This window comes from Lepisosteus platostomus, chromosome 11, assembly GCF_059453375.1.
Source record: "Lepisosteus platostomus isolate fLepPlt1 chromosome 11, fLepPlt1.hap1, whole genome shotgun sequence".
Lineage (NCBI taxonomy): Eukaryota > Metazoa > Chordata > Actinopteri > Semionotiformes > Lepisosteidae > Lepisosteus > Lepisosteus platostomus.
Genome location: NC_142621.1, coordinates 15,194,184 through 15,221,548, shown reverse-complemented (window position 1 = coordinate 15,221,548; position 27,365 = coordinate 15,194,184). Strand labels below are relative to the sequence as shown.

Below are 27,365 nucleotides of genomic sequence, written 5' to 3'. Positions count from 1 at the left end.
TGGAGCACATCCAGACTTCGACACAGACGCCGTGTGATTTTCATTTTGGGAAGATAGTCTGAGATCATATCCAGTATCGCACACAGGCGTTGAATTATTGGGCGAAAGAAGGTGACTCGGGAGAGGAGGAGCGTTGGGCTGAGCTAAACGCCTCTGAGCAGCTCAGCTCGCTTCAGTGCAAGCATGGCTGGCGACAGTGAGAGGCAGTTGGAGGACCAAGGCGAAAACGAGCAAGTAAACCGGCAGCCTTTTCTCATCGGCGTCGCCGGGGGCACTGCCAGCGGCAAGGTTGGCATTTGATGTTTGTGTGTTTTTAGGAAGCATTTTTAAAAATTGTCTGTTGCTGCTACACGAGTCAGGCTGGTCACGTTGCGAGAACTGCGACCGCGTGGTTCATGTGAAGTAGACTTCTCTAGTCATCAGTGTCTTTTCTCTCCAAATGGATTGTTGAGGGTATCTGAACATGCAGCTACGCTGAATAACGTTGTCTATTTTTAATAGCTAAAGTTGACTTTTATGTTCAAAATGCAAATCATTTCCATTTAAAAGCAAGTAAATAACATTTTACTGCTTATGTACTGTAATATACAATTATTATATATATTATAATTTATTATATTCACTAAACGCTGCCATTTTCAGGAGTTATTTGCGTAGCTTACCAGGACTAATTCGATTGGCAATTTTTTTTTTGTTTGGTTAACAATCCTTTCCTTACCTCTTGGTTAGCTAAATTTAAGGTATACAAGAATTCGTTTAGCTTCTGATGAATGATAAGGCAAAATATTTTGAACCAGAACCAGAATACAAACACGTTTTTTTGTCCTTGCCCTTGAAGGAAATCTTTAAGATTACATCAAACCAACTCCACTGCCAAGACTGCCCATACGGATGTGAAAATAAAACCATGTCAATATCGCTATCTTTTGTTTCTTTGTACTGTTATAAATTGAACGGCTCGTCATTTTGCTTTGTAAAATTTGCCCCACTGTTGGGAATCAGTATCCTATTTAAGAGAATCTGCCATATCATTTGGGTAACATTTTAAAAACTGTTTTGTACATATAGGTAGGGAAGAATAACACATGCTTGTGTGGGGGAGGTTAGCGGGAAACGGAACAATTGATGTTTTGGTCAGTAAAATCCGTCTGTGACGTGACGTATGAAAGATTGCTAGGCCCGATATCTGAAGGAAACAAAAGATCCGTCTCTGTTACTATGATTATGCTGTGTAGCTGTTTTGTATTAAATGTAGCGAAGCCGAGACGCAGTGCACTCGTCTAGCGTGTCGTATGGGTCGCACAGTACCAGCTGCCCATAATGAGGTCAGCACTCAGACTGATGATCACCACGACCAAGTTACCCGATGTGTCCGGCCGCCAGTAGTTGCTTTACCTCTTGAGTTCAAGTGGGTTATAGGCTGTAATCTGTATTTGTGTTGTGTGAGAAGAGTTGAGAGGAAGCTAACGGAGGTGGTTCAGGATTTGAAAGTGTTAATGGGATCTGGTACGTGACTCTGCGTCTAGTGCTGAAACGTATTTTTCTCTTTTGCTGTGTAGTTATAATAAAAACTGGATACTGAAATCTTTGAGCTGAGATTTCCATCTTTTTAACCTCAGGTTCAGAAAAAAAAACATTTGGGTTAATTAGGTGCGATGTGGTGGATGGGGTTGAGTTTGATATTTTATATTCGCCAGTGTGATTTTTTTACATTAAACAGGTTTGTTACTGTCCTTAATTTTATCTTCACCCCCCCCCCCCCCCCGAAAAAAAAAACAAAATTCGAGATTTCATGCATCAAGAGTTCTCAACAGTTTTCTCTCTCATTTATTTGAATTGTTTTCAAGGTCATGGCAAATACGTTAATTGTATCGAGTGGCATAAGGCGGCAAATTTCCAGCACCCAGCAAGTGACCAGTTAAAGCTTAATTTACATGAAACGTTCAATACCATTGAAAATTTCCTGCCACAAGCGATGTTAGTGCGGCGAAAATTAGTCTAAACGCATACATAGTGAAGACTCATTTATGAACAAACTGGGACTGAAATGAGAGAAATGTAATCCCAATGATTCCTTTTGTTTAACTTGGGCAGTCCAAATGGAGGGATTCATGTTTCCATTGGCAAACCTGACATTTTGACCATGTTTGAGCCATAGATTCATTCATGGTTCAAACTTTTTTTTAAAGCAGAGAATGTCAGGTAAATGGAGGAATTGGTTTCCTACATAGGGATATGGTTAATTAAGGAAAGCTTAATTTCTGCTGTATGTGATGTTAATGGACCAGTAGGTAGAGCTCTTCCCTCTTTTCCTGTTTAATACCCCAGTGTGGTGAGATGGGACCTTCAGCTGTGATGTTAAGCTGCCCGTGTGGTCATTAAAGATTGAAAGCATATAGTTATTAACATTGGTATCCTGGCTAAATTCCACAGTGGGCCTGAACCTTAAGTTCCCCCTTCATTTGATTGGTGAAGCAATTTCTCTGTTGTCAGCCTGGTTTGCTGTATAGCAGGACTTCTGGCACATAATGGCTGCCATATGGCACCTTGATTGGTGCTGCTCTTTAGTGGTGGATGAAGTCCGTGAATGAGTGTTTCCTTTCTGCTGAGTGTGTGCCACTGGGTTGTGGTAGTAACTGCTGGGCTGAATTCTGGATAGAGGCTGCTTCTGTGTTGAGCTTGCATGTGCTCCCAGTGGCTGCTCTGGAATTCATCTGGGCACTCCAGTCCCAAGACCTACTGTCTAGTCTTACTGGGGTCTTGAAATTGTCTCCCATATACATGTGTGAGCAAATGAATTTGTACATGCCTTGCAGTGAGCTGGCATGTCACTCAGGGTGCACCCTGTACCCTACCTTCTGAAACCATTCCAGTTCACCAGGGCTCCCTAATGATCAAGTGGCTATTGAAAATAGTTGGATGATTGAGTTACTGTACTAGTAGTACTACACAGCCTAAGGCTCACCTTATACAGTGCAGTGACAGAAGTTTTGTTGTTTTGGCTCTGCACTCCAGCACATTGGATTTGAAATGGAACAATGACTATGAGGTTAAAGTGCAGAATCTCCGCTTTAATTTGAGGGTATTTATGTCTATATTGGGTGAACCAAATAGGAATCACAGCTCTTTTTATACACAGCCCTCACATTTTAGGGGACCAAAAGTAATTGGACACGTTAACATTAGCTGTCCGAATACTTACGGACTGCACTGTACTGTATATCTTGGCTTAAATAACTCCCCTGTCCCGTTGCAGATAAATAAAAGTACAGTTTGTATAGATTGTTTGGGAAAAAAACACCACAATGCTGTACATTTGTTATCCACCCATCTGTTTTCTAACCACTTCTTCAAATTCAGGGTCAAGGGGGGGTCCGAAATCTATTTTGGCAAGCAACAAGTGCAAGGCAGGGTGCACACACAGATGCAAATGCACACACTCACACCAGGGCCAATTATCCCAGAAGCCAATTAACCTGCCGGTATGTTTTGGGACTACCTGGAGGAAACTCATGTGAACATGGGAGAACGTACAAACTCCACACAGAGCCCCGCAGGACTGGAATTTAACCCAGGGCCCCAGCGCTGCAAGACGGTGATGCTTACTACTGCTCCTTCATGCGACTTGTAAGTTTGTAATATTATGCTCATTTATATTATCTTAACCTACCCCCAAAGAACTTGGCCCTCACCGAGTTAAATCTTCAGCAGGGGGGCTTGTGTTTGGTACAGGCAAGAACTCTCTGGCAGACAAAAGCAGGGTCATTTAAGGCAGATGGTGGACCAAAGTTTCAGTTTGGTCTTTGGTTCTAGTTATGGCTGTGTTTTTGCTTCTCAAAAACTCATTGATTTGTCAGCAGTGCCAAAGCTGTGTAAAAGTCTTAATTATGTCAATTATAAATGAGAAAATGGGGAGAGAAACTTTATTTATAAAAGGTTCTGCTGCACACAGGGTGGTGGAGGGACTTGGTTAGACTGTGGTGAGTTGATAGGAAGAAGACTGTAGAAAACTCGCATTAAAGGGGGTTTTACACCTTGGCCAGTTCAGTGATGATGGGGATTCTTTTGTTCCATTTCCTCTTCTTTGTGGGGTGCCTCATGGTTGGGGAGGGCGGGGAGTTCCATGTTGCCATCAGTCACAAGCACAGGTGTGAGAGATTTTGGATAAAGGCATCTTTAGGGTGCTATGTCAGTGATGGGGTTGTTGTTCTTACTTCGCTGGTCCTATTTCTGTCTGATCGGGCTTTGTTCTGCTGAGACACGGGTTTATTTTCCACCCATTGCTTCGTGCTGCTCTGAGGTGTGAGGGAGAACACTACAGGACCTGAAGTGTTGCTATAGTAGGGCAACCCCCTCTTCCCCAAAGGGAAGTGATTGAGGAAGGTTCCTGGGGCAGTGTCAGAGGGGAAATTCACACTGCAGTTAGGCTGACTTTATTTCCACTGTGAAAACACCGGAATCAGTCTGATCCATTATTTTCACCCTTAGAATAAGTTAAACCAAGCCCTAAGGAGAGACGAGACTAAGTTCAGACAGTGAGTCAGAACTTGAATGTGAAGTCAGTTGTCCCTCATGATGTGTTATTTTTTGCCTACCTGTAATTCACAGCAACTGCAGTCTCCTTTCAAAATGTGGTTGTCACCACTGCCATGAGGAATCCTAAAATTAAATGAATTATACTTTTTAGTAGAATTTGTTTGGTATTGTTCCAGCACCTGGAAATTTCAATTATTTTCTTGTCCACAGAACATGTGCTGCAGTAATTGGACCAAGTAGGTAGAACTGATATTGCTTCACTCAGCTGTCAAGACTTTCCAGTTAGGAAGAAAGACTAGCAGGCTTTGTGCTTAGAATGTGCAGGTGAAGTTTTCTTTGGGCATTTCAAGATATCGAAACACCCCGTACACTTTTTTCTCTCTGGTGCTCAGGAAGGGTGTGTATTTCAATGTTATTTGTCTGCCGTTCGAGAGTGACCTTCATGACTTAATGCTTTGACTACATAGTGTGCTTTCACTGATCAGTAAAACAGAGAACTTGGCTGCACTGTGTTGTTCAGTAATTTGCTTTTAAGTGACAAATTTTAACTCTGAAATTTTGTCTGGTAAAATAAAGACTGAAATCTGTATTTAAACTTCTGAGATTGTAAGTTGGTAATATGGGGGAAAAAGTTTTGGGAGGTGAGGTGGTGATAAAACCTATAGAAACCGAAGAATTGTAAGTTGAAAATGGAAGTGACCATCTGATTGAAGCAAAGAATAAATTAGTTATAACTTAAAGGGTTCCTAGCTTCCTAACTTAAACTGTTGTGTAGAGCTCTGAGTTGCTAAGGGTTGCAAAGAACATCACAGGACTTAACAATTTAAAAAATCAAATTGAAAACGAGGGAAATTTAGGAGTTCTATTCCGTTAGGAAGCTTTGGTGCCGCTTTGCTGGTAGTTTTAATCTGTAGGCTGGCTGTCTGACCCTGAGTGATCTCCCTGTGCCTCTCCCTCCAGCTCCCCCTTCTGTCTCTGTGACCCAGTTAACCAGGCTCTGCCTGGAGTTCTCACACAGCTGGTGTCTGCACATGTACAGAGAGGAGGCTTTATCTAAATGGACCTGAAGTGAGGCTCACATTCTTCAAGTTTTTTTAAAGAAATACAGAGCAAAATATGATGCAAAAAAGGATAGAAATGCATTGGAGGCTTAAATGTGTTGAGTAGGCCCTGTAAATGTGTCCCAGAAGAGGAGTTATGTTTAAGGAGAGAGGCCAAGTGCCCACTGTATTTAGATATCCGTGGCTGCCATTCAATTATATTGGCAGGTTAGTGGCTCCTTTTTTCTTGCATAGTTGAGCTGTTTGTCTTCTCTGAAAACAGATCTGTATCACTGCCTATTTTGCACTCCTTCCACTCCCGATGTGCTTTTATCCCTGAGTCTACCCTTTTAGAAGGTTATCCCCTGTTGCATTGGTTTTGTTGGGAATTCTGCTATATCAGCTTCACTCAGAGCCTTGTTTGTCTCCATTAATTGAGAGAAGAACAAAACTTGCTATTCTAAAGAACAGATCGACTTTCTGAAGTCTGCAAGCGGAATCCGTGTCCCTCGCCTGGTTTGTAATGAAGCTGTTCCTGACCTTCCAAACAAAGTAGCTGATTTACCCCTGGGTTTGGGGTGTTAACCTTTTGCCTTTTGTTCCCTGTTATTGTGGCCTGGCTTCTAGTAATCTAGTGATTGACTAGGAAATGTTGCAAACCGGCTGCTTTTTCTCTGCACTATAAATACTGATTCTGTGTCTTAAAGGCATCATTTTAATATTAAAAAATGATGGATTTTCATCCTTTTTATTATTAAAGGTGCACTGCCATGGCTCAATCTAAAAACTAACCTAACAAATACATTTTTGCTTTCAGCTGCAGGTATGTTGATGTTATTTAGGGTATTCTGCTTCGAGTTTCCATAGATGTTTTCACTGGTTTTGTTTTTGCACACATTGGCCTGCCTCATTCACTGATTTTTTTTTTAAGCCTCTGAAAAGAATTCCCAAATGTCCGTCAATGTCCTGCTCCTGACTGTAGTTGTGGATCGAAGTAAGTGCAGTACCGATATTCATGACTTGCTTTCCTGCCTCTATGATGTTCCAGGAGCTTTTTTTTCAGGAGGGGCTGATGAGCATGTCAAATTGCATAACGGCAGAAGATGAGCATTGCGTAACGCTTAAAACAGGATATGCAGTAAATAAACAGGGAAGTCTGAGAGGAAAATTCAGATGTTAAGCTGTGCCATGTAATGGACAAGACTGTGGTCTTTTAAAAAAAAAATGGGAAAAAGTTTAGGTATTGTGCTTTCCATGTCAGAACCAGTTTCACTGAAGCCTGCAGTTTGTCATCCTTTGTTCTTATAGGCTGCAGAGTGCTGTGTACAATCATTTTGTACATTTGGACTAATTCTCCAAGATTTAGTAATGCACTTTTTGGATGTGGACTTTTTCCTGTTCTCTTAGGTTTTTTTTTAGTTTTTTTTTTGTTTAAATGCAATGACCCATGTTTTCTTTTTGTCCTTCACAAAGGAGTTGGAATTCTTCTTTCTCTTTTTCACCTCTGTCCCTGTATTTTTAAAGCCCAGGTGCTTGAAACAAAAAGCCATAACATCCCAATGCCAGCTGTCTCCAGCAGTTATTGTACTGGTGTAACAATAGCTAGATCGTCCTTCCAAATTCAGTGGGGGAAAATGCAGTCTTTTGTTTGTGTGTCTTATTTATTCTCCAAAGGCATTGAATGGTCTTGTGTAAGGTACCCATGACAGGAGTGACGTTCTGACAAATTTATAATGTTAAATTGTACAGTCATCACAATACAGTTACTGTTCTAGGCACAAATATGTCTGAGCCATTGTGTTGCCTCACAAGAGTTTCTAGAAGCTTTTGTTTTTAAATGGGAGCGTGAAACACCCTGCCTAAAATGAAGGTGGTTATTTTAGAAATGCGTCTTTAATATGTACGTGTTCTTTAAAAAGTGGCAGGTTATGATTTTTGACACAGTTTTGTGCAGTCATCGTTTGTTTTTTTGAGTCGAGTTATCTTTCAATGCAGGCACCAGATAAGCTTGTTAAACAAATGAATTTGGCTTAAAATCGGTTCCCAGCTGATGCGTTAACATAGCTTGCGTATGCGTCTGTTCAAAGTGTTATACACGTGATGCTAATTGCTGCTGCCTCCCAGACTCTGTATGGGTGGGGCGGTGTGTGGGAGGAGCTGTTTCTGCAGTGGACGTGGTGGGGCTGGGCACCAGACACTGCAGCTCTGCTGAGCGTGGCACTGACCCAGCCAGCGCAAGTGGGGGCAGACAGTGGAAGAGGGAGACAGTCATTCCGGCTGCAGTTTTCTCTTTTTGCAGGACACAAAAGAGCCTCAGACCGGAGCTGTGGAATGTTGAGTCAGCACTGGCACGAGGTCAAGCGTTTTGTCAGCCTACGCTAGCTTATGAGAGGGCCTGGTCTGGCACCGTTGGAGAGGCTGGTTGGCGATACTGCAGAGCCAGCTGTCGCACACAGCGCTGATGCAGGCACGAGCTCAAAGGTGCAACAGATCGGTGGCGATAGCCGCACGTGCAGGCAGAGAGGGAGACCATTTCCTGTCTTCTAAACCAGAGCCACCTGCAGCTCTGTTGTGGTTGAAGAGCATTGTTTCTGACAGTCCACAGTTTTCAGCTTTTGTGTTGGAAGCATTCAGTTTTTCTTTTTGGCAACAGAACAACATTTTACCTCTTCCAGCGCAGCATGATAGCTTGACCATTAGGGCTGTCTCCTTCTATTTTGGATCCAGCTTTTTAACCTTTAAAACAAGTTATAATGTTTTAGGTGGACACATGGCAAACACAGCATCTTGGGATAGCACTTCTCACAGTTGCACTTAAAATGTCAACCTGAAAAACGCTATAAAATTCAACAACAATGAAAGCTATTTAACAGTAGGAGTGTTGTGCTTTCTCCATCGTCACATCCTGTATTGTGGCTATTTGAATTTAATACCACAAGATTCACACATCTTTGCGAAACCAAGTGCAGGGGGTTACTTCCCTGAAAAAAGTATAAAAGCATCTGTAATTGGAACAGTGTTAACTGAATGATTTTTACTCTGGTTTCAATAATTCATTTTATATTCACTTATTTCTAATTTTACATGGCAGTTCACTTTCATGAGCAGCTTGTGATGATTACACTCTCCTCCAGCTTGGAGCTGACACTTTGAATTGCAGGGAAAGTCCGCAAATCCAACACCTGCATGTTGAAGAATACCGGTATTGAATAATACCATAAAATGTGTGGGGGGATTGACCGATTCATATACCCAATCCCCCACCACCCAAGTCACTGATGCCTCTGTTTGTGTGCTGGAGACTTGCAGTGCTATCTGGAGAAAGGGATTGAAGATTGCAAGGTCATTGAATTGTTAAGAGCTGGATAAGTACTGCATGCATGACAAACAGTCACAGAAATGTAGCAGGTATTATTCTGTAAGAATGAAATTTCAGGTGTTAATACAGTGCAAGTGCTTACATAGTGCTGGAAACCACAAACAGTGTGCCAGAGAAGGCGCACTTCACCTACTTGAAGAGCCTTAGTCTGAATAATGCAGTGGAGATTGAGGAGTACCCAGAATGCCACAGGCCTGGATCAAGAAAAGATTCTCCCTTCTCACTGTACTTGCATTAGAACAACAAAAAAGACTTTTCAACACCCAGAATTCAAACTGCTTTTAAGAAATACTCTGGAACAGCAGTTCCGTGCTGAATTAGAGATAGTCTGGTGTAAAACAGTGGGGTCATTAAGTTTGATTTACATTCTCACATGTCTGAAGCTATCTACCTTTTGTGTTTTAAACTAGTGGTGAAAAGTTCAAACTTGTAGAGAAGATTAAGCCTCACACCTCACCACCACCACAATTCCTCATTGATAATTTTAGTGTTTCTTTGATCACAATGGAGTGTGACCCCTTTCTCTTGCTGCATCTCTTTACAAAGTAGGTAGCACTCGCCCTGTGGTCAGCCTGGTTCCTAATGCCCCAGTGCAGATAAAATGTAAAACTGAGGTCCAGACCGTGGTCATTAAAAGTTCCAAGGCAATTCTTGAAACATTGGGGTGTTAACTGGCCCAACTTCCCCTTGGCCTCACTCATGGCCTCCTGATAATCCCCATCTATGAATTGGCTTTATCACTCTCTTCTCCTCCCCACTGATAGCTGGTGTGTAGTGGGTATACTGGTCTACTATGGCTGCTGTCGCATCATCGAGGTGGGGCTGCACATTGGTGGTGGTGGAGGGGAGTCCTCATTACCTGTAAAGCACTTCCAAGAGTAGTGTCCAGACAAGTGCTTTATAACTGTAAGGAAATGATAATACAAAACATCTGCAAAGCAAAAGCTCAGTGTTTTACATACAGTAGGTGTCACAGAAATTGATATGCATGGCTTTGTAAGAGCAAAATGCTGCTCCTTGATTTACTCTTTTGCTACTGCCTCCATGTTTTGCAGTTCTTTTATTTCTTGATATCCCGAGACTAGAGTAGATGTGACAACAGTCACAGTGGAGTACATGTATCTTGTCATTCCCTCAGCTCCGAGGAGTCAGGGTATCTGTGTAATTATCAGATGGCATGCAGAGGTGCGAGTTTCTAATAATAGTGCATGGTATTGATCCTGTTGTCCTGGAAATGTGGCTCCTTAGCTGTCTCTTGTTGCTGGACTGCAAGTCTTCAGATGACATCAGCTGTTCCTTCTTAGCCCCTGAACTAGAACTGCTTTGCATATGACAAATCTACAGTCAGGAATGTCTACTTGATACAAGGATTCCTCTCATGGTCCTGAGCCACACAAAAGTGTGCTTTCCTGACTGTGCTCATATGAGCTCATGCTAGGTAGCCTGGAATTATTTTGCCTTGGCTGTTTCCTCATGTCACTGACCCGGACGATGCAGTAATTCTGTTTACAACACAAGACAAGTCTTTTTGTTCTGGAACACTTAAAAAAAACAAACTTGGCCTATTCTGCGCATGTTGTTTTGAAATGTGTAAAAGAGCAACACGATTTCTGGCAAGTGGCTATGGTCTCTAGTTGGAGCTGCCCTTTTTTGTATATTTTCATGGATTTGTAAAGGGTGTATTTTCTAATTCTGGTTATCTGTACCATTTGGCAATGTATTTTTAGAAGAAAGGAAAAGTTATAGTGGGAAATGCTTTATTAATTTGCAATAAAGACACATTCAACTAGCAGTCAGACACATTTGTGTGAGCAGTCTTGATCAGCTAGTATTAGTTTTGGTTTATTATCCTCTTTGAGTGAATAGGCTGTGGCCTATGTTCCCTAATGGTACATTTTGAGCAGCTGCTACAAGCCCTTGTGGTCACTGTAGCTGGTATTTCTCCTGGGCTTCTTAGCCTTGTGGTTATTTTCGGTGCGAGAAGGCTCAGTTTTCCCGTGTTAGCTCAACAGTGTTCATGGTATGATTTGGCTTCTTGTGTTGTGTAATGGCTGATACATTCATTATTTCACTTAAGTGTTTTCTGTGGAAACAATTGAAAGCATTCCCTTGGCAGAGCGGAGATGAAGCTCTTCACTCAGTAGTATTAATGAAGTGTTAAGTGGATAAGTTTTTTGTACTTATTCATACAGTAGTTCAACAAAACTGTTGCAACAGTCTTTGAAGACAGCAATTATAACCTTTGTCAGCAAAATTGCTAGCGAAGAACCTTCCAGAAAAAGGCTGACTATAACCGAACCAAGTCATTATAGACCAATATGTCCTGTTTCCTTAACCTTACATGTAATAGAAGTGATAATTAGACCTGGAGTACCAACTGCAAAAGTATCTAGGGCAGAATAAACATGGGATTACAAAAAGGAAGGTCTCCCCAAGCAGAATAACTATTTGAGAAGCTTTGCTTTAGGCACTTTGAGGTCTTACCTCAATTCCTTGAGTATTCTGGCTCATTTTTTCTTCCCTGTGTAAAACATATGCTTAGTGAGTTTAAGTCTAGATATTGGCTTGGCCCTAGACATTTCAGTTTTTTTCTTCTGATGATCTTCTTTGTTCCACTGGGGTGTGGATTTGGGTCATTGCCATGCTGTATGGTGAAGTAAGCATTCTTCCGCCCAGTAAGCATTTTCTTCTACATACAATAAGCAGGCAGGATGTTTCCGTAAACTTCGAAATTCACTCGGCTGGTACCAACATTGGTTCCACTGTCAATATGGCGGCCGTGCGTGCGCAGGCCGTGACCCGAGTGCTGCCGGCAGCGGGGGTGTGGCATTCCTGAGAACAGGGCAAAACATTAGAACTGTTGTTCTTGGCAGGAGCCAGAGAGCGTACAGTGTGAGACAAGCAGGTACTTGGGGGAGAGAGGTGGGTGTTTTTTGGCACTGTTACGTGCTGCTTTGTCAACAACACAAACGAGCTAGAAATAGAGCTGTGTAGGATTTTTTTGTGGGGTGTGAGAAGTGGTTGAGTTTTTTGTGGAGTTATCCGTTCCTTTTGTTAGGAGTTGGGGGTGGGTGGGGGGGGTGTTCTGTACTTGTAATGAACCTCATTAGGATGTGGAGGAAGTAGGTCTGGACTGCAGCCAGTACTACTTGTTGCAAATGCAGTAGCTTCTGCTTTTGTTGCGAGACAGCTCTTGATGACTTGCACTGATTTGCCATCTTCATTGGAGAGGCAATGTGGGGGTGTGGGCTAAGTCCTACCTTACGCTTTTCTCTGCAGCTTATATTTTCATAACATGCTTAAAGCCCTCTCTTTTCACTTAAGCTTTTAATGTATGAGTTAAGTTTTATAGTTAGTATTGTACTCAGTTCTTCCTTCTTTGTGTTGAACTCTTTACAAAACTGTCATAAAGATATAGAGCAGAATACTGCTACAGAGTACAGTTACTGTTTCATTCGGTAGTTATACTAGTTTCTAATAGACGATTTTGGAAGCTACAGGAAAATGCTTAGCAATTCATTTGGGGTTTTGGCAGTTTTTCCTGTTTGTTAATGGCCAGAATTGTGATTCACTCTAAACACATTCACACATAATATATAATCTTCCTTCAATGATTGTTGATGAAACTGGTAAATTATTTAAGCACTTTGACTAGTAATGATATAAAGGTAACTAAGACACTACCCTTGCCCTTGGATTGAAGTCAGAGGTGGTGCTTAACATTTGGTATTGTCCTTATGGTTCAGATCTTTTTGGAATTTTTCAGAAGACTGTCATAGATTCATACATATTTCCTCTTATTTCCTGGACCTTTCCAGTCCTCAGTGTGTGGGAAGATCATGGAGCTGCTTGGACAGAACGAGATTGACCATCACCAGCGTCAGGTGGCCATCCTCAGCCAGGACAGTTTCTACCGTGTGCTGACCCCTGAGCAGAAGGCCAAAGCTCTCAAGGGACAGTTCAACTTTGACCACCCAGGTAGGCAGGCAAAACTGTCTGTAACGGAACACAATTTCCCCATGTGAAGCTGCTGTGCTTTCCAGTGGGGATGACCAGTGACTTGGAAGCAGGGACATTTAAATAGGTGTTGGCATTTCCTGTCTTTGAAGGCTTGATGGGTGCTTCCTAATGTTCTTGTATAGCTGTATAGTTGGAGGATGCAGCAAAGTACTGTATAGTGGTCTGTTTTCATTACCTTCTAATCTTGCCAGTCTTAATTATTTTGTACCACTGTGCAGTTCTCTACTCTGCGCTTCCTATAATCTAGGTAATGGACATTTATCCTCTGAACTACTTTGCTAAATTTTGTGCTGATGGCAGGTTGCAGTCTTTGTTGAGTGTTGCACAGTAAGATACTGCCATGCATTGAGCTTGGGATGGAAAGGAAATGCCTGAGGGCCTAAGGCCAGTCCTTCATTTTTTTGAAGGACACAACATCCTTTGTCTTTCATTTGCAGTGCCTAATTGTCCTTTTAATGCACTTTTTCTAGGACGTCTCCAGGCTTGTGACTAAAACTAAAGTATGTCTATGAGATCAACGTGAAAAGATCTCTGGATAAAAAAACCAATTAATTATGTCCTGTGCAGCCAGTAATGTAGAGGGTAATACTGGCACTTTCTGCTACCTTTGAGCAGTTGTGTGCAACTGCCTTGTTCCTTTTATCATTTTTATGAGTTTGTAAGGTGGTAAGCCAGTGTAGTTTTAGAATAATGTCCGGAAACTCTTTGAACACCTCATGGATTCTGGTCATGGCCAGACTGACCATTGCACTCCGACGGCTTTATAAAAAGTCCTAGTTTTATAGTAATGATTATAAACTATTATAATTTTTTTTTAATTTATAATAAAAAACACTGTTCATGTAGTAAAATTGCAGTTAAAAGAATGTAACACTGTGACCTTTTATACTCAAATATTTCTATTTGACTCCAATTTTATATTTCATTTCTTTCCCCCCAGTTTCCCAAATTTGACAGCCTCAATCTCCGTCCTCCCACGCTTACAGTATTGAACATAACATTGAATGCACAGACACCTGAAAAGTGAAAGGGAGGGATAGAAAATTAGACAGTGTCATATCCATGACTATGAAATGGATTTAGTTATCAAAAGTCCCTCTGCATAAAGGTGTACAGTAAGCCCTGTTAAATATTTTAACATTCAGAGTTCTGGTTTGATTAGGGCATTGCTAATAATATAGTTTTCTTAGTATTGTTGTTGTGATGCATCCATTGGAAAAATAATGGAATGGCCTACATGATATCCTGTGCGTAGACCAATTTTGGGTCGGTGTGCGCTGTACTTTTAATCCCAGCTGGTTGCCGAGTCTCGGAGAGCGCTGCAGAAAATCCTGTGCAGTTGCTCCTTGTTGCTTTGGCGTAGTCTCTAAGGCAGCAGTGTATGGCATTCAGGTGCAGTATCCGGGTGGAATTCAGCTGGAGTTAATGGCAAGGAGTTTCCTGCAGTCAGTGCATTCTTCCCGTCGCGGAGAGCAGCTGCTCGTCAGGTGGTCCTTCGACTCGCGTCCAGCTATGAGTGCTATTCCCAGGGCCAGAGCCCACACGCAGCTGGACTGTAAACGAGGAGAAGTTTTTCAGGAGTGAGTGTTAAACTGTGAAGATCTGAGGTTAACGGGAACTAGCTGCAGCTGGAAAAAAAACATGCAGTACAATAACGAAGAACGTTTACTTTTCTGTTTAGTTGTGGTAATATAGTTGATATCTAAGGTGGAGCTGCTTTCTCTAGAAAGGCTAATTACCCTGATCTTAATTTTGGGGAATAAAATGGAAGAACTTGTTGTTTGTTTGCATAGTGCTTATATAGTTTGTAGCTTAAAAACCGCTGCCCTTGGTAAGGCCCCTGAATGCCTCATGGAAGAGGTTGTTACTTTTTAATTTATAGGGCATTTTAATCCTATGAAATTTGCAATTTATGTATTGAATCTGAATGCAGTTTACTAAATTGATTTTCTGAGTGTTTTATAATGGTCTTTTACAGTGTATGTATTGAATGCTGTAATAATTTGTAAGTTGGATTTGTTTCAACAAAATATAAAAATATATACTAAAGCAGCAGAATTTATGCAGAAACCAAGGGGTGATTTTCTTCCCCATTCAGTTATTCGGTATCCTCCCTGGTGGTAGTCAAATCAGAAACGGACTTTTCTTTGTCCCTCTCGTCTGCCTTCAATGAGACGCTGGTGCTTGACCTGTTTTTTTTAAGGCTTTCTTTTTTTAGGGTTTTCTCTGTTCATTCTTGTATAGTGTCTTTGTTAATTGAGCCTCCTGATGTTCTAAAGTCTTTTTGCTGGTTGAAAACAATATGAAAATCTGTAAAATTTAGGAATGCGAGAAAGGTTACAAGCAAAAGGTGGCCTTTTGGTCCATAGAGCCTGTTTGGTGGTAGTGGGTAGTTTTATTGATGCACCTCAGCCAGCCATTCTTCTTGAAAGAAGCACACATTTCACAGAAGCATTGCTTATTGAGCAAGATGGCTGGGTATCTTGTTCTACACTCCCATAACCCTTTGTGCATCTCATATTGCAAATATTCAACACACTAAACCCATTACAAGATGGTGAGTGTGCATTTAGAGATGGAGAAGTGCCAGAAATGAATTATATTTCTACTATACTTTCCTTTGTGTTTGTGCCTTGGAATCCCAGAAGCCACACTGGTAATGGAACAGCACTGGCAAGGCCATCCACTCCCTTCCACCTGCTGGGGCTCATCTTGGCTGCTCTCTAACTCTTCTTCTTTTTGTCCAGACGCTTTCGACAACGAGCTGATCTTGAAGACCCTTTGGGAAATCATGGAAGGGAAAACGGTGCAGATCCCCGTGTACGACTTTGTTACCCATTCCAGGTGGGCACCAGCGAGCGCTGTATCTTTTCCACTACTGGAATCCGAATCCCGCCTGCTGTCAGTGTCAAGACGAGCTGAGGTCACCATTTAGGACTGGGGTGTATGTTAGAAAATTGCCTTTTAATTAGTACATCCAGTCCTTCCTATTTATAAGGGCTACATTACTGAACTATCCATGGATAACAATAAACAAGTATGCAGGGAAAAAAACTGCATTTTACCGTGCTCTATCTATGCATACCTAATACATCATGTAAATCTATTTAAATATGTTAAATAATGAAATAGATTTCATATATAAATATGTTTACATATAAAATGAAGGAATATTATAAAAATGAACAAAAGCATGTACTTTTACAGTTACTGAGTGGATTAACCTTCAGGAAGCTGGGATGAAGTGGGGGAGTAAGGTGATTGATGTGCACAAAATGTAAATTGTGTTTTGGTGACACACTGAGAAACGTCTGGCCTCTAAGAATGTTCTGGAAGCTTTGGGTCTCTGAGAATGTTCTAGAACAGTGGTTCTCAAACTTTTTGGACCAAATACCACGCCTGATCAAACCAAAGCATCCAAGTACCACCTACAAGTCATCTTCTCCTAGGAGCCCCAGAAAATCTCAATGACCAACATGAGCACGTGTGCGTGCACACACTCACATACACATATAATAAATATAATAAACTTTATTTGATATAATGCCTTTAAAGGTGGCTTCTCAAAGCGCTTTACAGAATGACAACAGGAACAACAACAACAATTAAAAATAAACAATAAAAAAGCACCACTTCAGTGAGAGGGGTGAGCCTGTTTAGTCGAGCAAAGCAGATGCGAATTCATTGGTGGAGCGTTGATACAATTCACAACAGAGTCTAACAGATTTTAAATCCTCAGGCATTTTCTTGATGGCCAAGGCCTTGTGGTGGATGCTGCAGTGCGTCCACCATATCTGGAGAAACCTCTCTAATTCGTGCAACTACACCGCTGTGTCGACTTGTCATCGTTCTAGCACTGTCTGTACAAACTCTGACGCATTTTATCCAGTCGATGCCATTCACTTTGATACATTCATTCAGAAGCTGAAATACGTGCTCTCCTATAGTTCCTGTTGGTAGCGGCTTACAAAACAGAAAGTCCTCATGGGACATACCCTCAAACTCTAACATAAACGAGCAAATTGGCCAAATCAAAGGAATCTACAGACTCATCTAATTGCATTGAAAAGCATCTGCTCATCTTAACTCGCTCTGTCAGCGTACTTTTGACATCATCCGCCATATCAATAATTCTACGAGTGACTGTGTCTTTCGAAGGGGGCAGCAGGTCGAGATGTTTACCAGCTTTTTCTCCACACATAAAACATGTCAGCTCTTTTGCCAACAGTAAAGAAAGTCTTTCAGTTTGGGGTTTACCTGCTATAGCAATCCGCAAGCTTGCATTTTCTCCCGTTTCAGAATTCCGTCTCAGAAGTTTAAAAAGTTTTTATTTCATGCACATGAGAGCAAAACACAGAGACGCTCGATGTATTTTTTTCAAATTAACCTAGAACAGTCCTTAAATATTTTTCTGTTATCTATCACGCTTTCCTGTGTTCACAAGATTGCCAGTGTTCCAAAACCATGCACATTCTCCTACCACCCTATTTGCTGGAGATTTTTTAACTTTTTTAAATACAATTGGTCACTTCCGTTCGTTGGACGCATTCCTATACAACAGTATAGAATTACATAGTAGCTCTTGTGTCCACTTAAGTATTAGCACACGTTGTATCGTAGTACGTAGGCTGCATATTCGACACAAGCTAATTTTATTAAAATAGAAAATATGAAAACCCATCCCAATTTTCAGTGCACACAACAACTTTTCAGGGTCATATGGTGTACCACCTGTGGTACGCGTACCATACTTTGAGAAGCACTGTTCTAGAAGCTTTGAGAACTCAGGATGGGCTTGAGGGACTGACACTGCGGGTACATAAACCCACGCTTGAGGAGGAAGGGGTATATAAGCCGTTTGCAGTAACGTATTGTCTGGCTCATAGTTGGAGGAAAAAGGGGGGTTGCTCAGGAAGCTGTTAAAGGATTCCTAGGAGGAGTGGGCACCATAGGAGGGGAGAGGAAGCATTCTGACGATCATTGCTCTTTCCCCCGGGCACTGTGGAACTGCAGGAAAGAGGAGAGTGTGACGGTGTACCCGGCTGACGTTGTTCTGTTCGAGGGGATCCTGATGTTCTACTCCCAGGAGATCAGGGACCTGTTCCAGATGAAACTGTTTGTGGACACCGATGCAGACACACGGCTGTCACGGAGAGGTGGGCTCACTGCCACAGCGCCGCCTAGTGGGCAGGGCTGACTGTCAGTGTAGGGGTGTAGAGACTCGCTGTAATCCCGGGTTTTCTTTTGCAGGTTCTTAATATTTGTGGGTCTTTTTTATGCAAACTGTTGATGTCCCGTGAATGATACCCACAGCACTTTATCAGCACACAAGGATTTTAAATACAAAACGGAAGGTATTAAGTCGTGAATACCTGGGGTATCTGGTTCTCTATTGCTAGAGATGGCAATGCAGTATTTAATCTTAGAACCTTTCTCTTTTTCATGATTGTTTTAGCTTGCCGTGCTTTGAAAAAGCTTGACAACTATCCCTTCTTCTCCAAGCGCTCTGACGGTATAAGAACATCATTTTATTGCAGAAAAATCAAGCATTATTGAATATTGAGCAGTAATTCATGAGTGGAAACCCCTAAAGTCATTGCAGGGGGCTGCAGCACTGCATCAGATCGCGTAAAACATGGTTGGGGAGTTTCTTTAGAAATTATGTGATCTGCTGTTACTTTGTGTTTAATGGTTTCCACAGTTTTGGGTTCTTGGGGAAAATAGGTAGTAGGGTAAGGAGGCCTGGAGAGGTGGTTTTGGTCTTTTTAGAACACCAGTTTCCAAAAAGAACAGAAAGTGACATACCTTTGCAGTTAAGCATACCTTGTGAACTGAATGAACTGAAAACCTGTAGACCAACATGCCCTCCAAAACTAGGATTGGGGACCTCTGTGTTAATATGCAGGAAGGCTAGAGTAGGGTAAATTAATTGCTACTTTATTTTTGGCTGCTGTTTTGCCAAAGACGTCCCATACACACTCGCACTCCTTGTCTGACTCTCTCTCCGGTCCTGTCTCGCAGTGTTGCGGGACATCAGCGAACGAGGGCGCGACCTGGAACAGGTGCTCACCCAGTACATCACCTTCGTCAAGCCAGCTTTCGAGGAGTTCTGCCTGCCAGTGAGTACTGCCCCCTCGGCCTGGCCTCTCTTCCGGTCCTCCTGTCAGAGCTGTGCCTGAGCCAGACTCCGGGTCTCTCGTGGGGGAGGAGAGTGAGCGACAGGCCCTGTAGAATGCGAGGCCTGGTGACATCGGGTTGCTGTGGCGCTGGGTTCTTTGTTGCCTGTGATGTCCTCACCTCCCGCACTGCGAGTTTGATTTTGAAAGAGATGAGTGCCTCTGGAATTAGTCTCTGACCTTCTTCTGAAATGCTGTCAGTGAAAGTGACAGTGGTGAAAAAATACTTAAGTTCATTCAACCCCTTTTTTTTATCCTTTGGAAGTTAAATATTCTAATATGGTTTCTTGTGAAGCCTTTGTCAAGTTGTACATAGTTTTCACTGTGTGGATTACTTATTAAAAATACTATTTCAATTTTAATTGATGATGTTTTAGACTCTCATTCTAGATAACGCTCCAGGCCTTGTGCATTTTGCCATGCTTTTTTGTTTTGCGTGTTCTTTCATAGATGTACCCCAGCATCATTCAGGATATTGACATCTCTTTAAAACTTTTGATTCATCTACTTATACTACTGTTGGCAGATACGGGGCAAAATATAGGTCAAGATTTATTCCATGTGAAAAAGAAAAACAAACAGACAATGTTTCATCTGAAACTGTTACTCTTCTCTTTTTATTTCAGCATGGAATAAACCTTTGCCTGTTCCTTTGCAGCCTAAGAATGCTGACAAAGCTACGTATCTAAAATACAGATCAGACCAATATATGCCCCGTCAAGTTATAGATCAGTCCCAATGATAGGGCGGAGTGGTGGCTCTGTGGCTAAGGATCAGTGCCTGTGACTGGAAGGTTGCCGGTTGAAATCCCGCAGCCGGCAGAGGAATCCTACTCCGTTGGGCCCTTAACCCCAACTGCTCCAGGGGCGCTGTACAATGGCTGACCCTGCGCTCTGACCCCAAGCTTCTCTCCCTGTCTGTGTGTCTGTCTCATGGAGAGCAAGCCGGGTTATGCGAAAAGATGAATTCCTAATGAAAGAAATTGTATAGGGCTAATAAAGCAACGTTATATTATTATTATTATTATTATTATTATGAACAGGAGTTAGGATCCCTGACCACAGCCAAAGAGACCTCCAAATGCTTACTGTGTTCCACCTGAAATTCTACACTTTTTTTGCCACTGTGTGGCTGCCGTTAGTATTAGCTTTGTATTCTCGTGAGCTTTCCCCACAACTGTATCCTATACTGTGTTCCACAGCTGAGAGTGCTCTCCCCACTGGACCTGTTTGCTGCACAATGCAGCAGTCAGATGCTTTTATATGGACTAATTCATTTTGATTAACCATGTTTTATTAAACTATTTCTGAAACTCTGAAATTTGAAGCATATTGTTTGCTTTTCCTGGGTGTCCCGTTATCTACGAATAGTGTGTACTTTGAATACATTGGAATTTGAAGCATTTTTGAAGAAAAGCGACCTTGAACAAGCGCTTTTACTTATTCAAGGCTCTCTGTAACAAAGAAGGGACATCAACTGCCAGCTGTTCAGTCTGATTAACTTTATTGTTGAAAAGTCTGTTTTAATGGTATAATTGGGGTAATTTTCTTTGTGAATATATAGGTGGAGTTTGTGATTGAAGATTAATTGCAGAGAATCCTATCCAAACTTGTTTTTCAGGGTGATAGAATAGTTTCAGATTGAAAGGAAAAACATTGTTTTGCTAAATGTGCTTTGTTTTTCTTTTCTTTGTGGTGTCAATGATGGAGTGAAAGATTCTTTATTTCAAATCCCTTCTTGTCAATTTTTCTTTAATTCCAGACAAAGAAGTATGCAGATGTGATTATCCCGCGCGGGGCAGATAACCTTGGTAAGGACCTGTTATTCTCCGTTCCCTAAACTCCATGAAAGCTGTGGCATTGCGGACGCTCGATGTGGTTAAAAATCTCAAAGAAACTACGACAGTGGGGCCAAACTCCCTTTTAGTCATAAGGGAAACAATGTCAGCATGCCTAGACAGTATTTACAGCTATGACTGTCTGCTAGTATTAGACAAAATAATTGAGACTGGAATGTGTAAATGTTAAGTAAATGTTAAGTTATGTGGTCACTGACTTTTAAGGCATATTCAGTTTATTTGTATATTTGACTGTTTTTTTAGTGAGCAGTTGTTCTGGAAGGATAAGAAAAAAGTTTTTTTTTAAAAGATGTCATTTAACCCATTTTGGCCTTTGTGATATCTAATCAAATTGATGATCTTGTCCAGCCTTTTTAAAATCTCTTGCCTTTAACAACATAACTCCATAGCTTGTCCATAACTCCCACAATCCTTTGCGTAAAGTGCCACCTGTGTCCTTCCATGTGGTTTCCACTTTTGTCCTCTGGTTTGTGGATGTCTCAGCCGATGGAAGATAAAATTGAGTTTTGTGTTTTACAATCTATGGCAGATGTTTTTTGTTTGGCCTGAATTCTGATAACTTGGGGAAGGCCAAGTATAAACTGTGTTCTGAGAAAAGATTTGCTTTCTCCTTGAAAAGGATAATTCTCCTGAGGCAAAATGTCAGTGAAAACTTGACCAGCTTCATTCTGGCCCTCTGTTTTGTATTTGTGTTCAATATATTTAGTGCTTCAGTAAGTGGCAGTCTCCAAAGATGATTTTTGTGCTTGAATAATTTCTGTAGAAAACAAAACCGATTCCATGTTGCATCACAAAACTACAACAGCTCATTTCACTTCCAACAGTTGTTTTAGGTAGGTTTTATAGGCTTAATTGCTGTTGATCAGAGCTGTGAAGGTAGGTAGACCACAAATGTACCAAAATAGAGGCCTTCTTGGCTATGTTGGTTACAGTCATCATTCTCATCCTACTGTATGTAGCCATCTGGGAATACCTTTAACAGAATTTATCTTCCTTCTTGGAATAGAAAAGAATTGAGCTGCTTGAGCTCAAATGCAAGTTTTGTTCTGGCAGTTGATCATGCCCATGGTGGGGTGGCAGGGTACAGTGATGCATAGTGATATCACAGCGCAATAATGAAAGGTTTCTGCTTCTTCTCTTTCCAGTGGCCATAAACCTCATTGTGCAGCACATCCAGGACATTCTGAATGGCGGACTGACAAAGAGACATAACGGCTGTCTGAATGGGTACAGCACGCCTCGGAAGAGACAGGCCTCGGAGTCCAGCAGCCGGCCACACTGACCTCACAGCATCTCTCTCTGAGAGAGCGAGGGAGAGGAGAGGAGGGTGGAGGGATAGCTTTGTACATAACCGCCAGTCAGCCACACTGTATTTAGTGAAATAAGAAAACAGTACAAGGCCTTTAATTTTTATTTTTTAAATGAAAAAACCCTAGTACTTGGACAGCTCTAGGTCAAAGACAAAGTGACTTGTTTCTGATTTATTTTTGGTTTTTGCCTTTTCTTTGTGGTTACAACAATGGATTAGTTGGGAGGAATGTTGGGTGAGCTGGGTAGCAGTGGAGCCTGGCTGCTTATGGCCCAGTCTATGGCCCAGCCTGCTATATATTTTTTTTACTTTTTGTGAACAGTGTAGACTAAATGCACCAACACTAATATGCTATACACTTTCACTGTCCTCTGTTGCTGGTTGCTGAGAAAAAGCTTCTTTTTTTTTAGTCTAAGCTTGAAATTTGGGTTGGGTGTTAAACTTGTTTTCGGGTAATTTGTCGCTACCCTTTCTTCTGAAGGTTTGTGGTCAACAGCATCTGCATCTGTCCCTGCCAGCCTCTTGTCACATGCTCTCGGCTTTGCCTGCAGTCTGCTAGTGTGGTCTCGCCCTGGAGTGTGCAAAGCTTCGCCTTCCAGGTTGCTTCTTAATGAATTTTGTTCACGTTCGGACAAAAGAGGCACATCCAAAGTCAGAGTTCAGTCTTGTTTGTTTTTTTTTGGAGACGAAGGAGGAGTCAGTTTAACCTGTGAAGATAACTGCCCGTCCTTCATTGAAGATTTGAAGGCCAGCCCAGTGCCCTTTTATGCAGCCTTACAGTTGAGTGGAATGTGACAGCTTCTCCTTTTCCTAGGTGTAGACAATGACACTAGCTTCAGTCTGCCCATTCAGAGCAGTATTGTCCGATTGTTAAAGACCATTGTGAATCAAGTGTTTGCTCTGGCTGTCTACATCACAGTTGAGCCAGGTAAAATAAAGTGGAATCTAGTCCATGTAAAATTGTGCTGTGGCCTTTTTGGTGTGGCGGACTCATCTGCTGGGACCCGCTTCCTAGAGAGCAGGGGAAAGGAGAGCTTCACTCGTCACATTAAGTAGTCATGCTTTGCAGTTGCAGCTTTCGAAGGCACCTCTCTGTCTCCAGGTGTCCCATTAACAGTACCCTGCTGACAGTAAAAGTCCTGACCCCTCCAGGGTGAGGCATGGTGGCTTATTCCAGCTATTATATTATGATAAAACTCCAAAACGGGAATCAAGATGGACAGCCAAATAGTGGTTGGGTGGGGGGAGATGTACTAAATTACTCAGGGCAAAGGGGCAACAGGGTCTGCAACTCTGGTCCTGGAGAGGAACGATTTGGCAGGAAATTGGTCAAATGAAATCACTCAGAAAATAGGGATGGAACCAGAGGCCGGTCGCTGTCCAGGACCAGGTGTTCAGAGATCTGTGCTGGTCTCTGGTGATTTGGTTGTGAGGTTACGAACCCAGCTGTTCTGCAATAGAGCGGAGGTTCTGTTTGCACCATGGACAATAGATGCCATGGATCTAAGTCTTCACTTAGTCTTATCCTCTTATAGCTTTTACAGCGACCACGTGGATGGTAATTTGATCAAGCAGGGTGATTTCTGGTTGTTCTTCTCTATAACACGGTAGTCCTGATGGTTTTCATTAATTGGACAGACCAGACCCAGGCCCCTGTTATCTACTCAGGACCACAGGGGTTTATGTCTTAAGTGCATCAACATCAGTGTGCAGATGTGCCATAACTCCATTGCTCAGGACTGATGTTGCAATGCATGTCACCAGACTTGGTTTCTCTCAGTATTATTAATAGTTTACAGTTTCATATTCAAGCTCCTCTGCAGTCAGTCTGCATTTCTGCCTTATCTGTTTAAACCCCTTCGTCATCTGACTAAAGCATTCTTTGAAAATTGTTCGACTCGCCAAAAATGTCTTCTGGAATGAACAGGAATTACAAGTTGGAATTTCTTACTGGTTGTTTACACTGGCCATTCAAAGCAGGATAATCATCCTTATTTTTTAAAGGGTAATTCTTTATCTAATCAAACTCTGGTCAGTTTTCACTTTTTGTGATGTTTTTATATCAGTTCCGTGTTTAAAAACGCACAAATGTGTGACCCCCCCTCAGAGGAAAGCTTTCCTTGACCTCAGTTTGCATTTAATATAGATTTCACTTAAGGTATGTGATGACATATTTTGACGAATGTCGCTCTTTAACTCCTGACGAGTTTTCCAGGGTCATGAGAGGCCCTAGGTAATTTTTGGAATTGGTTGCAGTAATTTTAGTCCTTTTTGATCCTGACTCGATCCGATGTGCTGTAGTTTGTCACAGGCTCGCATGAAATGGTTGGTTTTATACCCGACTCTGTAATATCACACATCCAAACAGTATGTGATGTTAACTATCAGGATGTCATTTTAAACTCGATGAGGAATGTCCAGCCGAGTACAGTGGTGAGGCAAAATGCAGTTTTAAGAGGTTAACGATGCTATGGGGAAACTATGGGCAGAAGCATTTGGGAGTTATGAGATGAACATTTCATCGTCTTTTTTTCACTACAAAAAGCTATTCTGGTGTAATTGCTTTAAACTCAGATTTATTTTTCTTAACTTCAGGTTCTGCTGCTATAAACCAGGGTAGGTTATTGATTCTTACCAACAGCCAGTTTTAAACAGAGCACTGTGGTTGTACTGTATTTGTAATATGTGTTGAAGTGTCGAATTTTTGCATAAGAATTCTGGTCTCAACCATTTCTTTTACAAATGTGTGGGGGAGGATAAACAGATTGAGCCCAGTGTAATACGTGAGCAAAAGGCTTTTGTCCCTTGATTGTATCGGACCACATACTTAAAGTTGTCATTTCTGTTTCTATACTGATTTTACTTAAAAACATTTGGCAATTGTTCTCAAAAGTAGAGTATTATACAATCTCTTTTTTTTCTAATCATTATTCCCTTTTGTGTTATTGTTTTATCATGGGGTAACACTTTCCAAGTCATTCTTACTCATCTGTGAAAAGAACACTTATGCACCATATTAGCCTCATCCAAACTGTGGCCTCTATCAGTGTCAGATATGCATAAGTGTAAAAGATATATTTGGTGTCAGTCTTAGGAGTCTGAGTTTTAACCCTGTTGTGCGAGTGTTGCAGGTTGTATAAGGACAGATTTGCATGGGGCTGCTTCAAATTGCATGAAACAGTGTAGTCAAAAAATTAATTTTAGGAGGTCACTCTATACGCATCTGTATAATTTGAGGGCTGCATGCCTCCTTTTTTTTTCCCTTCAAATAAGGAGGATAGTTTTTCAGTAGATGTATGCCTATAATGATAATGGTTCAGCAAGAACACCTTTTAAAGTGATATTTACAGAACGGCAGCACACTCCATCAGCTAGTGTTGTGTTTTTACTGTTAAGGAACTGGACATGTTCCTTACAGAGCCCTTTGTCATTCACTTTTCCCTGAGAGGGGACTGTAGTCTCCCAGATTTCTGAACTACGTTAAGGCAAGAGAGTAGACAATGAAATGAGTTGTGAATGAATGTGTTTTTTTTTACATCCCAATACATTAGTGCTGATATCTGTTACGATGTGTAAATGCATACTGGTTGAATTTGCATTTTAAGTACACTGCAATTAAACATTTGGTTGACTAGTTTTGCCAGTAGTGGTGACGGTTTTGTGGGCATGCTGAAGTGAATCTGTTCTTCAGTGCTTCAGACTACCAAGAGACGAGACGAATTACGCCTTACAAAATATTTTGTGAATAACAAACCAGGTACACCATAGCCAAGCAAGGATGAGTATCCCATTTTGGTTTTCTTCAGCGCATAGTTACATGTGTGATTAACTCTGCACTGGAGTGTTAACGCAAGCTCTGTATTTTGTAGAACTTGGTTTTCCCGTAATGTTCAATCGGTTCTTGATGTCGCAGTAAGCAGGCTAGTATTTGTATTTTGTGTACAGGGACATGTGTCCCATATATTGGCCAGGGAGAAAAAAAATGTAACATTAGCTTTGTTTGGCAAAAACCTTTGAAAAGTTGCCTCAACATGAAACCTCTGGTACAACATATCCTCACTTTTCTGGGTGCATTTTTTTTTCTAGAAATCAGTGTACATAAATATTTGTGGCAATGGTTACACGTGTCATTTAATATTCTCATAAAGCTTTTCTTATAAAGAGCTTTTCTGGTGCAATTAAGAAAACTAATGAGAATTTGTACCTCCTTTGTGTTGGATAATAAACTGTTCTTGGTGCTGGCTGAGACTCCTGGCTATGGGGGAGGGTTGGTAGGGGTGCATCTGCAAGCAATAGCACACTGTCAGCTTTTTTTATGCAGCAACTATTTGCTACCCTGCGGCCACCAACAGCTTTGGATATCAAAGCCAAAAAAACTCTGCTGCTGCCGGCTATAAGTAACATTTCCATTTAGAAAGACTGTGTTCGTGAATGTGCAGGCAATCATGCTGTGAGAACATGCTAGGGAGCAATATGCAGGGACAGTTCTGGGACCCTGAAGCTGACATGGTAGTGGTAGCAGAGAAGACCAGAGGACTGAATTGTTTTGTCCTGTATGAATGTCTGCACTCCTGATTTTAGCTTTAGGGTGGGGTGTGCTGAAGTGGCTTTCACTGTGAATAGCAGTGGCTGCCCCGAGTATTAATGGGTGGCTTTGATCAGGAATGCAGAGTTTTAAGTGTTGAATCTTCCTCATGATGACATGTTACCCTCTCCCCCCACCCCCTGCTTGTACCAATGTATTATAGTGTAAATGGATTGTAAGTTTAAAGATGGGCACATACAGGGAGCCAAACTGTAACACGTCAAGTGTAATTAAACAACAAAAAATAAAGATTTTATACAAATGTTTGTTTGTCATTTTTTGAACAACAAAAACTCACATTTCCTTCTCAACTAGCCATGCCAGAGCTGCTAGGAGTCTGCAGTTTCTAAAGCTTCTGAAGATGTGTGGGAAGGTTTTTTTGTGGAGATACAGTACTTTCAGGACACTCATAGGGGTCATATTCTCTGTAATATTTCTGCTGTGTCTGAGGGAAGCTGGGAA

The 27,365-nt window shown here is 41.6% G+C and overlaps 1 protein-coding gene across 2 annotated transcripts; it reads left to right on the top strand.

Moving 5' to 3' along the window:
• Positions 1–27,165, top strand: uck2a (uridine-cytidine kinase 2a). Of its 2 annotated transcripts, none has more exons than XM_088598664.1 (7): positions 1–288; positions 12,774–12,933; positions 15,723–15,819; positions 17,989–18,131; positions 18,997–19,094; positions 20,913–20,961; positions 22,155–27,165. In XM_088598664.1, exons 1-7 carry the CDS (start codon positions 184–186, stop codon positions 22,289–22,291), a joined length of 789 nt encoding a protein of 262 aa, XP_088454790.1. In that variant the 5' UTR covers positions 1–183; the 3' UTR covers positions 22,292–27,165. The 2 variants fall into 2 exon arrangements, with proteins under 2 accessions (XP_088454790.1, XP_088454791.1); XM_088598665.1 differs by lacking the exon at positions 1–288 and adding an exon at positions 1,227–1,506.
• The last annotated feature ends 200 nt before the right edge of the window (positions 27,166–27,365 follow it).